The sequence below is a fragment of the Bombina bombina genome, chromosome 1 (genome assembly GCF_027579735.1).
Source record: "Bombina bombina isolate aBomBom1 chromosome 1, aBomBom1.pri, whole genome shotgun sequence".
Classification (NCBI taxonomy): domain Eukaryota; kingdom Metazoa; phylum Chordata; class Amphibia; order Anura; family Bombinatoridae; genus Bombina; species Bombina bombina.
This window is the reverse complement of record NC_069499.1, coordinates 1389742903-1389756479: the sequence shown is the minus strand read 5'-3', so window position 1 is coordinate 1389756479 and position 13577 is coordinate 1389742903. Positions and strand designations below refer to the sequence as shown.

The following is a 13577-nucleotide window of genomic DNA, read 5'->3' as shown; positions in this document are numbered from 1 at the left end:
ATGACATCCTAGTCCAGGCGCCATCGCTCAGTCTCGCAGAGGATCATTCGAGGGCTCTTCATCTTTTGCTCTAATCTCACGGGTTGGAAGATCAACTCAGGAAACATTTCCCTGGTTCCCAGCAACAGGGTGGAGTTCCTGGGCACGATAATAGACTCTATGTCCATGAAAATATTTCTCACAGACCATCGACGCAGGAAGATTGCATCCTCTTGTCTTGCCCTTCAGTCCTCCTCAAGCCCCTCGGTGGCTCAGTGTATGGAGGTGATCTGACTCATGGTTTCCAGCATCTTTTTGCCTTGTAAATGGTTAAATTAAAAAGGTGTGGTTTTACCTGGTTGTAGGTATTTAAGGTGATTAAGTGTGATGTACAAGTTATGAACATGAATAAGGGTTTATAGTCCGAAACGTTGTTCTGTTTTTCTGGCTCCCAGTTTGTGGTAATAAAGAGAACCTCTGCATAAGGACTTTGTGGTGCGTCTGCTACTTTTGTTCTATATTACTTTGAGGATTCTTGCAGTAATCCTACTGCAGTATGCACCCTATTAAGGATTGAAGTGCTGGATTTTTGAATTGCTTCTACTTATTTTCTACTGCTGTTTATCCATGCACTTATCCCAACAAATGGAGGACTCACAAGATACTCTGGGAGCTCAGGTATTTGCATATACAGATGTCGAAGCAGCCAGAATTACCACCCTTGTAAGGGGCTCAAGGGACTTTCTTAGGACCCCCCAGACTGAGGTTAACATGAGTAACTATGAGAGACTGGTAAAAAGGAATATGTCATATCAACTGCATGCATCCACCCTAGCTGAATACTATAGGATCAAGCGGATCCCTAGGGGGTAAAGGATGAATACAAGACCAACGCTACTTGCCAACAATAAAGAATATTCTTAACAAATGCTCCTTAGACATCATTGTACTTACGGTGGAGTTTCTACAGAAAGCCATAGATGCACAGGCTGATGAAATCAAAGAAGTCGAGTCAAGCTTGAAACAGAATGCAGGCGATCTGGATATCGATAAGGCTCTGAAAGAAATAAATGCTAAAATTAATGAGATGAAGAAGGAGCTCGAAAATAAGAAAAGGGTCAAATTTAGTCGTGACGAGCATGATTACCTGACCGGAGCAGTTTACCGGTGGACCCGTGACCCAACCGGAAGTATGAGGAATACTACTTCCGGTAACACACGCCGACGGGAACGGAGAGCCCAGAAGGAGGTGAACAGCTCCGATATGACCACCGAGTCCTCGTCGGGGGAATCGGACGCCGGAGAAGACGTGGCGGCAGGAAACATAGCCGCAATCCCGGCAAGCAGCAAGCCAGCCCAAGACACTCAGAGGAAGACCCGTCAGGTGAAGAGACGTTAGTTATCAATATTTCTGACACTGTGCTTACTGAAGATCAAAGTAAGGTATTGGAAAAGGGACTATCTTTCTGTAAACAAGATAGATGTAACTGGTTTAAATTAGAACAGGATCTGTACAAATTTAACAGAAGTTTAAAGTTAAAATCCTTTTTTTCCAACACAGATAGTAGAGAAATGTATAGTAAGCAAGTGAAGGGAATTGATGACATGTTAACCATTAAGAATCTTGGATTGAGAAATAAAAGCGTTTTTGTCCCAACAGCATATGACCCGAGCATTGATGTATATATGAAATTAGTAAAACGTGATTTAGATGCTTTAAAGAAAAAACAACTTAGGGGAAAATATATACCTAACATGTCTAAAAAAGATAATGTGGCTCTAAAAACACTGATTGATAACAAGGGGTTAATTTGTAAACAGGCCGATAAAGGCGGAGCCACTGTGATCATGGAGAGAGATTATTATGTGAATGAAATAAAAGGTCAGCTGGCTAAAACTGATGTGTATATGCCTTTAACATATGATCCCTCTTCCAAGATCCAGTGTGACATAAAAAAATGTGTTGAGCGAGCTTACTTGAATGGTTTGATTGACAGTGAAACAAGGAAATTTCTCATTAAAAATGAGTTTATTGTTCCAGTACTATACACTCTGCCTAAGGTTCATAAAAATCTTGGGGCCCCACCAGGACGCCCCATTGTAGCTGGCACTGATTCTATCTGCACAAATATATCCATTTACCTGGATAAGCTTTTGAGACCTTTTGTGTCACAAGCAATGTCATATATCAAAGATACAGATAATTTTCTATCTAAAATTGAGAACTTACCAGGTAATATGGATAAATGTATTTTGTATAGTCTTGATATTGTGAGTCTGTACACTGCTATACCCCATACTAGTGGGTTAGATTCTATTAGGTTGATGATGGCTAGAAGTAATAAATTTACAGTTATGCAGCAGCAGTTTATTATTGAACTAATGGAGATTGTGTTATACTGTAATTACTTCTTGTTTGAAGACTCTTACTTTGTACAAAAGCAGGGCACTGCTATGGGGTCCAACGTCGCCCCTACCTATGCCAACATTTTTATGAGTGTATTCGAGGAAAAGTTTGTCTATGAGAACAATTTATTTCATCTGTGTGGCGCCACCTGGTGGCGCTACATAGATTATATATTTGGCATTTGGTGGGGTGACGTTGGCTCTCTTCAGCAGTTTGTTGCAGATCTCAATATGGCTTCTAGATGTATCAAGTTTACCCTATCTTGGAGTGAAGAATCAATCAATTTTTTGGACACTAAAGTCTATAAGGACGGTTCCTTTCTAAAGACAGATTTGTATAGGAAAAAAACAGACAGGAATAGCCTTCTACACTTTTCTAGTGCCCATGCCCCCTCTTTAATCCAGTCATTACCATACAGTCAAATGCTTAGGGTTAAACGTATTGTTAAAGATGAAAAACTGGCCCTGCAAAGGTTAGAAGAAATGGTTTTAAGATTTATTGAGAGTGGGTATCCTTATGATATGTTACAGAAAATTTTGAGAAAAGTCTTACAGACACCAAAGAATAGGGTCAATATGACAGATGTCCAAAGGAAAAAGGACCCTAATAGATTGGTTTTTGTTTCAGAATACAGTGCTAACAGTGCAGCAATACAAAAAATAGTTCGTAAACATTGGAATGTTTTGAAGGAATGTAATCCAGAGGTTTCAGCATTTCAACAGCCTCCTATGCCAGCCTACACTAGATTACCTAGTCTTAGGGATAAACTAATCAAAGCAGATGTTGGGTCAAATAAGAAATTTAAACAAGGTTTTATTACATCAGAAAATAATGGTTGCTTCCCTTGCCTGAATTGTTCAAATTGCAATAATATGAGAAAAGGTGACCTTTTTATACATCCTCAAACGGGTCAGAAATTCAGGATTAGGGGCTACTTTAATTGTAATGCAAACTTTGTAATATACCTAATTAAGTGTCCGTGTGGGTTAATTTATATTGGTGAGACGACCCAGCGGGTCAGAGATAGAATTATACAGCATAAATCCAATATTAGAACTAATAATTTAAATGCACCTGTAGCTTATCATTTTTTGAGCTGCAACCACACAATTGCACAACTGCGCTTTCAAATTATAGATTTTGTACAAAGCCCTAGGCGAGGTGGCAATAGAGAATTATTGTTACAAAAACGTGAGGCTTTCTGGATTAATAAGTTAAACACATTGGCTCCCAATGGAATGAATAGAGAATTGGATTTGAGTGTGTTCCTTTAAGAGAAGTAATAATACTAAGAATTATGTGATAATCCTTGTTTCTCTGGCTCTTTGAATTCTGTGTATAATATCTTGCTATGACATCTGTAAAATGCATTTTAACTTTGTATTTTTTAAAAAAAATGTTTTTTAATAAATGTGGTAAATCACATGTATTTTTAGGTGTAAACCACTAGAGGTCACTATGACAGGCCTTCTTTTTGCCTTGTAAATGGTTAAATTAAAAAGCTGTGGTTTTACCTGGTTGTAGGTATTTAAGGTGATTAAGTGTGATGTACAAGTTATGAACATGAATAAGGGTTTATAGCCCGAAACGTTGTTCTGTTTTCCTGGCTCCCAGTTTGTGGTAATAAAGAGAACCTCAGCACAAGGACTTTGTGGTGCGTCTGCTACTTTTGTTCTATATTACTTTGAGGATTCTTGCAGTAATCCTACTGCAGTATGCACCCTATTAAGGATTGAAGTGCTGGATTTTTGAATTGCTTCTACATGGTTTCCAGCATAGACGTCATTCGATTCACCAGGTTCCATCTCAGATCTCTTAAATTGTGCATGTTGAGGCAGTGGAACGGCGATCATTCAGATCTATCACAGCAGATATCCATGGATGCTCGGACTCGGATCTCCCTCTCTTGGTGGATCCGTCCGGAGCAGCTGTCCATGGGGACATCCTTCTTGAGACCATCCTGTGAGATTGTGACGGACGCGAGTCTGGCTTGATGGGGAGCTGTTTGGGGTGCCAGGATGGCACAAGGAAAATGGGCCCGGGAGGAGTCTCTCCTTCCGATTAAATATTCTGAAACTCCGAGGAATCTACAATGCTATGAAGTCATGGCCTCCTCTGGGGTCGTTCAGCTTCATCAGATTCCAGACCGACAACATTACCTTGGTGGCTTACATTAATCATCAGGGAGGTACGAGGAGGTCCCTAGCCATGAGGGAGGTGTCTCGGATCTTGGAGTGGGCGCAGTGCCACAGCTGCTCGCTCTCAGCGATTCACATTCCAGCTGTGGACAACTGGAAAGCAGACTTTCTCAGCAGGCAATCCTTCCATCCGGGGGAATGGTCTCTTCACCCCGAAGTGTTTGCAGAGATTTGTCTCAGGTGGGAAATGCCGGAGATAGATCTCATGGCGTCCAGACTCAATTGCAAGCTACCCCGATACGGGTTGAGGTCCAGGGATCCCAAGGCAGACCTGATAGATGCCTTAGCTGTGCCTTGGGGGTTCAGCCCAACTTACATTTTTCCACAGTTACCAATTCTACCTCGTGTAGTGGCACGCATCAAACAGGAGTGAGCTTCGACCATTCTGATCGCTTTATCATGGCCGCGGAGGACGTGGTTTGCAGATCTGGTGGGGATGTCATCCTCTCTGCCTTAGAGGTTACCTGGTTCTCTGAGGCTGACTGCGTGGAGATTGAACGCCTAGTCTTGGCCAAGAGAGGCTTTTCTGAAAGTGTTATTGATTAATTCAGGCAAGGAAGCCAGTCACTCATCGCATCTACCATAAGGTGTGGAGGACTTGCATGTCCTGGTGTGTGAACCATGGATATCCTTGGTATAAGGTGATGGTATCCAGGATTCTGTCCTTTCTCCAAGACGGTTTGTAGAAGGGTCTTGCTGCCAGTTCCTTAAAGGGACAGATCTTAGCATTATCAGTCTTGTTGCATAGGAGACTCGCTGAGCTCCCTGACATCCAATCTTTCGTTCAGGCTCTGTCTAGAATCAGGCCTGTCTTTAGACAGTCTGCTCCCCCATGGAGCTTAAACTTCGTCCTTAAGCTATTGCAGAAGGTTCCGTTTGAGCCTATGAATTCCATTGACATTAAGATTCTGTCCTGGAAGGTTATCTTCCTATTGGCCATTGCATCGGCACGCAAAGTATCTGAACTGGCTGCCTTGCAATGTGAGCATCCTTATCTGGTTTTTCATGCGGATAAGGCTTTGCTTCGCACTGGTTTGGGGTTTCTTCCCAAGGTGGTGTCTAACCGTAACATCAATCAGGAAATAGTTGTTCCCTCTTTGTGTCCTAACCCTTCTTCTAAGGAGAGGTTACTTCATAACCTGGATGTTGTTCGTGCCTTAAAGTTCTATCTTCAGGCTACAAAGGATTTCAGTCTACATCTCTTTTTGTGGTGTATTCAGGGAAGCACAAGGGGCTGAAAGACTCTTCTACTTCTTTGTCCTTTTGGTTGAGGAGCTTGATTTGCTTGGCCTATGAGACGGTGGGACATAAGCCTCCTCAGAGGATCACGGCTCAATCAGCTAGAGCTGTGGCTTCGTCTTGGGCCTTCAAGAATGAGGCCTCTATGGAGCAAATTTGTAAGGCGGCTACCTGGTCCGCCTTACACACTTTTACAAAGTTTACAAATTTGACGTTTTTTGGAGAGAGGTTTTGCAGGCTGTGGTGCCCTCAGATTAGGGTCCGCTTTTTACCCTCCCCGTTTCATTCAGTGTCCTCTAGAGCCTGGTTTCTCAACAGCCGGGCCGTGGCCCAGTTCCGGGCCATGATAGCCCTGCCGGTGGGCCCCGACCTGTCATGCCCCCACTGCACACTCTTACCCCACTGCACACCAGGGGCAGACTGATACCAATCAAGGCCCCAGGAAAACTGTCTCACACTAACCAAAATGTATTCAATTGTATGCAAATGAACATGGTAGCCGCCCTGCCCCCAACAGGCCCCTCAACCTCCAGAGCCAGGACCAAAACATTAAGGTCCAGAGAAAGGGCACCCAACCTCCAGGGCCAGACCCCACACTCCATGGCACTCACAGTGACAGACCCCCGTCAGGGCCCCCTCTAAACCCACACTTTTTTGCTTAGTTACTCATAGGGCAACTGAAAACTCCAGCTTAAGGAATGCACCAGGATCCGTGGAGATGCCATTGGTGGGCCCCCTACATGCTGGTCCCTTGGCCCAGGTCCTATTTGCCTGGCTGATCAGCCTGCCCCTGCTGCTCACTATATATATATATATATATATATATATATATATATATATATAATTTTTTTTATTTTTTTTTTGTAAAAACTACCGGGCCCTGGACATGTCTAGCTAAAATTTACTGGGCCTTGAGGTCACTTTGGTTGAGAACCACTGCTCTAGAGCTTGGGTATATGTTCCCTACAGTAATGTATGAAGCCGTGGACTCTCCTGCCCTTTAGATGGAAAACATAAATTATGCTTACCTGATAATTTCATTGCCATCGTGGGGAGGAGAGGCCACGGCTCCCACCCGTATCTCCGATGGGCGGACCTAAATTTAATTAATCTTCTCGCACCATTTATTCCCTGATATTTCTCCTACTGTTACTTGTTCCCTCGGCAGAATGACTGGTTGATGAGGGAAGTGGGGGAGGTATTTAAGCCTTTGGCTGGGGTGTCTTTGCCTCCTCTTGGTGGCCAGGTTCTTAATTCCCAACAGTAATGAATGAAGCCGTGGACTTTTACTTTAATAACTTTTAAACAACTTTCCAATTTACTTATATTATCAAATTTGCTTTGTTCTCATGATATCCTTTAAGGGTAAAGCTTGGTAGGCTGGTAGGAGCTCATGTCTTTAGCAGTCTATGTATAACATTGCTATAAACAATCTTACAAACAATGCTGCCAGATGGCTAAAGACATGTGCACGCTCCTGAGATCACACAGTATCACTCTTTAATAACGGATAACAAGAGAACTAAGCAAAATTGACAACATAAGTAAATTGTAAAGTTGTTTAAAATGTCATGCTCTCGCTATATTTTTTTACTTAACTGTCCCTTTAATTTAAATCTTATATAACACCAGTGCATTTCATACCATACCTCATCAGGCACAAACCAAATATAAAGACTTTCTCTGCAAAGTGAAAGGCACATGTTCCTCATAACATTTCATCTTGTGATGTACAGAATTTTCTTGGCTACATATCACTTAAAAAAGCAAAATTGCAGTGATTCATGTAATTTATTTTTTTTGTTTTATAGGTAGAAGGCAAGAATTCCATTATCAACACATTCAAACAGCTTATGGCAGAGGAAGGTCCTTTGGGACTGACCAAAGGCCTCTCTGCCAGAATCATTTCGGCCACACCTTCAACTATTGTCATAGTAGTGGGATATGAGACACTGAAGAAACTCAGCCTTCGTCCAGAGCTGGTTGACTCAAGACATTGGTGATTCTGTAAATAAAGTGGTTATATAAATTGTGAACGTACGCCATACAGGGGATTCCACTGGTGGAATTTGGAAAGTGTTCAGCACTGGAGATGTCATTTGTGTGTGTATATATATATATATATGATGGGACATTTTTGTGGACTATGCTTGTGTCATGTTGAATGACATTCACTGCTGCTGGTCTGAATTTGGACAAATTATATTTCAGGGAAAAGCCACTGAAGAACTGAATATTGATTGATATAAAATATGATAGACACAGCTCTACATTGGATTTGGAAATGCAGAATCATGCCCAAGTCCTTGTTTTCAGTTTGATATGCTGGAATTTTTTTTTTTATTATTTTTTTTTTAAAAAAGAATTGGGTCTTTGTCCGTTTTTAAAGAGACTAGGTTTTTACAGAGTTAATTAATTTTATTTTTAATGTAATTGCCAAATGAGGTTAGGGCGTTTACAGGAACTTAAAGGTACATGGTAATATCTGTAACTTTTTAAGCGTCAAATGAATGACTAAGAAAAAGTCCCTCAACTATTCTTACAAGTTAACAAGTGTATATATGGGTAAATGTTTTTATTGTTATTTAATTATAATTCTTCACACTGTGGAGTGCTATCTATATAGAGGTAAATAGAGATTGATCGTTATCAAGCAAGCTTTTGATCAGAGGACAATGTCCACCCTGTTTAACCTCTGTTACTAAACAGTATACTGAAATGACCTTGTGTTTTTTTTTTCTTAACTCCAAACGTGTGGTTGGTTTATCCATCTGTGTGTATATGATAGAACCTAATAAAAGAGTGTATGATGTTTGTTTGTTTTTTAGCTGGTAATTATTGTGGCAGTGTTTATAGCAAGTAAATATTTATTTTCCTGTCTGTTGACAAGATTGGATTAGACCATATGTGTGTGTGTGTGTGTGTGTGTGTGTATATATATATAGTGTGTGTGTGTGTTTACTAGGGTAAGACTGATATATTGATTGGAGCGGCCAGTTTTAAGGGCCGATATTTGGAATTTCTAAAATATCGGTATCGGCCAGAAACTTACCAATATTACTGATATGGAGCAAATCAAAATTTCTCCAACATAGGTGTGTCCGGTCCACGGCGTCATCCTTACTTGTGGGATATTCTCTTCCCCAACAGGAAATGGCAAAGAGCCCAGCAAAGCTGGTCACATGATCCCTCCTAGGCTCCGCCTACCCCAGTCATTCTCTTTGCCGTTGTACAGGCAACATCTCCACGGAGATGGCTTAGAGTTTTTTAGTGTTTAACTGTAGTTTCTCCAACATAGGTGTGTCCGGTCCACGGCGTCATCCTTACTTGTGGGATATTCTCTTCCCCAACAGGAAATGGCAAAGAGCCCAGCAAAGCTGGTCACATGATCCCTCCTAGGCTCCGCCTACCCCAGTCATTCTCTTTGCCGTTGTACAGGCAACATCTCCACGGAGATGGCTTAGAGTTTTTTAGTGTTTAACTGTAGTTTTTATTATTCAATCAAGAGTTTGTTATTTTGAAATAGTGCTGGTATGTACTATTTACTCAGAAACAGAAAAGAGATGAAGATTTCTGTTTGTATGAGGAAAATGATTTTAGCAACCGTAACTAAAATCCATGGCTGTTCCACACAGGACTGTTGAGAGCAATTAACTTCAGTTGGGGGAACAGTGTGCAGTCTCTTGCTGCTTGAGGTATGACACATTCTAACAAGACGATGTAATGCTGGAAGCTGTCATTTTCCCTATGGGATCCGGTAAGCCATGTTTATTACGATCATAAATAAGGGCTTCACAAGGGCTTATTAAGACTGTAGACTGTTTCTGGGCTAAATCGATTCATTATTAACACATATTTAGCCTTGAGGAATCATTTTATCTGGGTATTTTGATATAATAATATCGGCAGGCACTGTATTAGACACCTTATTCCTTAGGGACTTTCCCAAAGCTTAAGCAGAGCCTCATTTTCGCGCCGGTGTGGCGCACTTGTTTTTGAGAGGCATGGCATGCAGTCGCATGTGAGAGGAGCTCTGATACTTAGAAAAGACTTTCTGAAGGCGTCATTTGGTATCGTATTCCCCTTTGGGCTTGGTTGGGTCTCAGCAAAGCAGATACCAGGGACTGTAAAGGGGTTAAAGTTTAAAACGGCTCCGGTTCCGTTATTTTAAGGGTTAAAGCTTCCAAATTTGGTGTGCAATACTTTTAAGGCTTTAAGACACTGTGGTGAAAATTTGGTGAATTTTGAACAATTCCTTCATGTTTTTTCGCAATTGCAGTAATAAAGTGTGTTCAGTTTAAAATTTAAAGTGACAGTAACGGTTTTATTTTAAAACGTTTTTGTACTTTGTTATCAAGTTTATGCCTGTTTAACATGTCTGAACTACCAGATAGACTGTGTTCTGAATGTGGGGAAGCCAGAATTCCTATTCATTTAAATAAATGTGATTTATGTGATAATGACAATGATGCCCAAGATGATTCCTCAAGTGAGGGGAGTAAGCATGGTACTGCATCATTCCCTCCTTCGTCTACACGAGTCTTGCCCACTCAGGAGGCCCCTAGTACATCTAGCGCGCCAATACTCCTTACTATGCAACAATTAACGGCTGTAATGGATAATTCTGTCAAAAACATTTTAGCCAAAATGAACCCTTGTCAGCGTAAGCGTGGCTGCTCTGTTTTAGATACTGAAGAGCATGACGACGCTGATATTAATATCTCTGAAGGGCCCCTAACCCAGTCTGATGGGGCCAGGGAGGTTTTGTCTGAGGGAGAAATTACTGATTCAGGGAACATTTCTCAACAGGCTGAACCTGATGTGATTGCATTTAAATTTAAGTTGGAACATCTCCGCATTCTGCTTAAGGAGGTATTATCCACTCTGGATGATTGTGAAAAGTTGGTCATCCCAGAGAAACTATGTAAAATGGACAAGTTCCTAGAGGTGCCGGGGCTCCCAGAAGCTTTTCCTATACCCAAGCGGGTGGCGGACATTGTTAATAAAGAATGGGAAAGGCCCGGTATTCCTTTCGTCCCTCCCCCCATATTTAAAAAATTGTTTCCTATGGTCGACCCCAGAAAGGACTTATGGCAGACAGTCCCCAAGGTCGAGGGAGCGGTTTCCACTTTAAACAAACGCACCACTATACCCATAGAGGATAGTTGTGCTTTCAAAGATCCTATGGATAAAAAATTAGAAGGTTTGCTTAAAAAGATGTTTGTTCAGCAGGGTTACCTTCTACAACCAATTTCATGCATTGTCCCTGTCGCTACAGCCGCATGTTTCTGGTTCGATGAGCTGATAAAGACGCTCGATAGTGATTCTCCTCCTTATGAGGAGATTATGGACAGAATCAATGCTCTCAAATTGGCTAATTCTTTCACCCTAGACGCCACTTTGCAATTGGCTAGGTTAGCGGCTAAGAATTCTGGGTTTGCTATTGTGGCGCGCAGAGCGCTTTGGTTGAAATCTTGGTCGGCTGATGCGTCTTCCAAGAACAAGCTACTAAACATTCCTTTCAAGGGGAAAACGCTGTTTGGCCCTGACTTGAAAGAGATTATCTCTGATATCACTGGGGGTAAGGGCCACGCCCTTCCTCAGGATCGGCCTTTCAAGGCAAAAAATAGACCTAATTTTCGTCCCTTTCGTAAAAACGGACCAGCCCAAAGTGCTACGTCCTCTAAGCAAGAGGGTAATACTTCTCAAGCCAAGCCAGCTTGGAGACCAATGCAAGGCTGGAACAAGGGAAAGCAGGCCAAGAAACCTGCCACTGCTACCAAGACAGCATGAAATGTTGGCCCCCGATCCGGGACCGGATCTGGTGGGGGGCAGACTCTCTCTCTTCGCTCAGGCTTGGGCAAGAGATGTTCTGGATCCTTGGGCGCTAGAATAGTCTCCCAAGGTTATCTTCTGGAATTCAAGGGACTTCCCCCAAGGGGGAGGTTCCACAGGTCTCAGTTGTCTTCAGACCACATAAAAAGACAGGCGTTCTTACAGTGTGTAGAAGACCTGTTAAAAATGGGAGTGATTCATCCAGTTCCATTAAGAGAACAAGGGATGGGGTTCTACTCCAATCTGTTCATAGTTCCCAAAAAAGAGGGAACGTTCAGACCAATCTTAGATCTCAAGATCTTAAACAAGTTTCTCAAGGTTCCATCGTTCAAGATGGAAACCATTCGAACTATTCTTCCTTCCATCCAGGAAGGTCAATTCATGACCACGGTGGATTTAAAGGATGCGTATCTACATATTCCTATCCACAAGGAACATCATCGGTTCCTAAGGTTCGCATTCCTGGACAAACATTACCAGTTCGTGGCGCTTCCTTTCGGATTAGCCACTGCTCCAAGGATTTTCACAAAGGTACTAGGGTCCCTTCTAGCTGTGCTACGACCAAGGGGCGTTGCGGTAGTACCTTACTTGGACGACATTCTGATTCAAGCGTCGTCCCTTCCTCAAGCAAAGGCTCTCACGGACATCGTCCTGGCCTTTCTCAGATCTCACGGATGGAAAGTGAACGTGGAAAAGAGTTCTCTATCCCCGTCAACAAGGGTTCCCTTCTTGGGAACAATAATAGACTCCTTAGAAATGAGGATTTTTCTGACAGAGGTCAGAAAAACAAAACTTCTAGACTCTTGTCGGATACTTCATTCCGTTCCTCTTCCTTCCATAGCTCAGTGCATGGAAGTGATCGGGTTGATGGTAGCGGCAATGGACATAGTTCCTTTTGCGCGCATTCATCTAAGACCATTACAACTGTGCATGCTCAGTCAGTGGAATGGGGACTATACAGACTTGTCTCCGAAGATACAAGTAAATCAGAGGACCAGAGACTCACTCCGTTGGTGGCTGTCCCTGGACAACCTGTCACAAGGGATGACATTCCGCAGACCAGAGTGGGTCATTGTCACGACCGACGCCAGTCTGATGGGCTGGGGCGCGGTCTGGGGATCCCTGAAAGCTCAGGGTCTTTGGTCTCGGGAAGAATCTCTTCTACCGATAAATATTCTGGAACTGAGAGCGATATTCAATGCTCTCAAGGCTTGGCCTCAGCTAGCGAGGACCAAGTTCATACGGTTTCAATCAGACAACATGACAACTGTTGCGTACATCAACCATCAGGGGGGAACAAGGAGTTCCCTAGCGATGGAAGAAGTGACCAAAATCATTCTATGGGCGGAGTCTCACTCCTGCCACCTGTCTGCTATCCACATCCCAGGAGTGGAAAATTGGGAAGCGGATTTTCTGAGTCGTCAGACATTGCATCCGGGGGAGTGGGAACTCCATCCGGAAATCTTTGCCCAAGTCACTCACCTGTGGGGCATTCCAGACATGGATCTGATGGCCTCTCGTCAGAACTTCAAAGTTCCTTGCTACGGGGCCAGATCCAGGGATCCCAAGGCGGCTCTAGTGGATGCACTAGTAGCACCTTGGACCTTCAAACTAGCTTATGTGTTCCCGCCATTTCCTCTCATCCCCAGGCTGGTAGCCAGGATCAATCAGGAGAGGGCGTCGGTGATCTTGATAGCTCCTGCGTGGCCACGCAGGACTTGGTATGCAGATCTGGTGAATATGTCATCGGCTCCACCTTGGAAGCTACCTTTGAGACGAGACCTTCTTGTTCAGGGTCCGTTCGAACATCCGAATCTGGTTTCACTCCAGCTGACTGCTTGGAGATTGAACGCTTGATTTTATCGAAGCGAGGATTCTCAGATTCTGTTATCGATACTCTTGTTCAGGCCAGAAAGCCT

The 13577-nt window shown here is 42.9% G+C and overlaps 1 protein-coding gene across 2 annotated transcripts in view; it reads left to right on the top strand.

The window, feature by feature from the left end:
- SLC25A44 (solute carrier family 25 member 44) overlaps positions 1-8542 on the top strand; it is a 43967-nt gene extending 35425 nt beyond the window's left edge. For both annotated transcript variants that reach the window (XM_053704632.1, XM_053704636.1), the window contains one exon: positions 7635-8542. In XM_053704632.1, the coding sequence (XP_053560607.1) occupies positions 7635-7826 (192 nt within the window). In that variant the 3' untranslated portion in view covers positions 7827-8542. The remainder of the gene's footprint in view (positions 1-7634) is intronic.
- The last annotated feature ends 5035 nt before the right edge of the window (positions 8543-13577 follow it).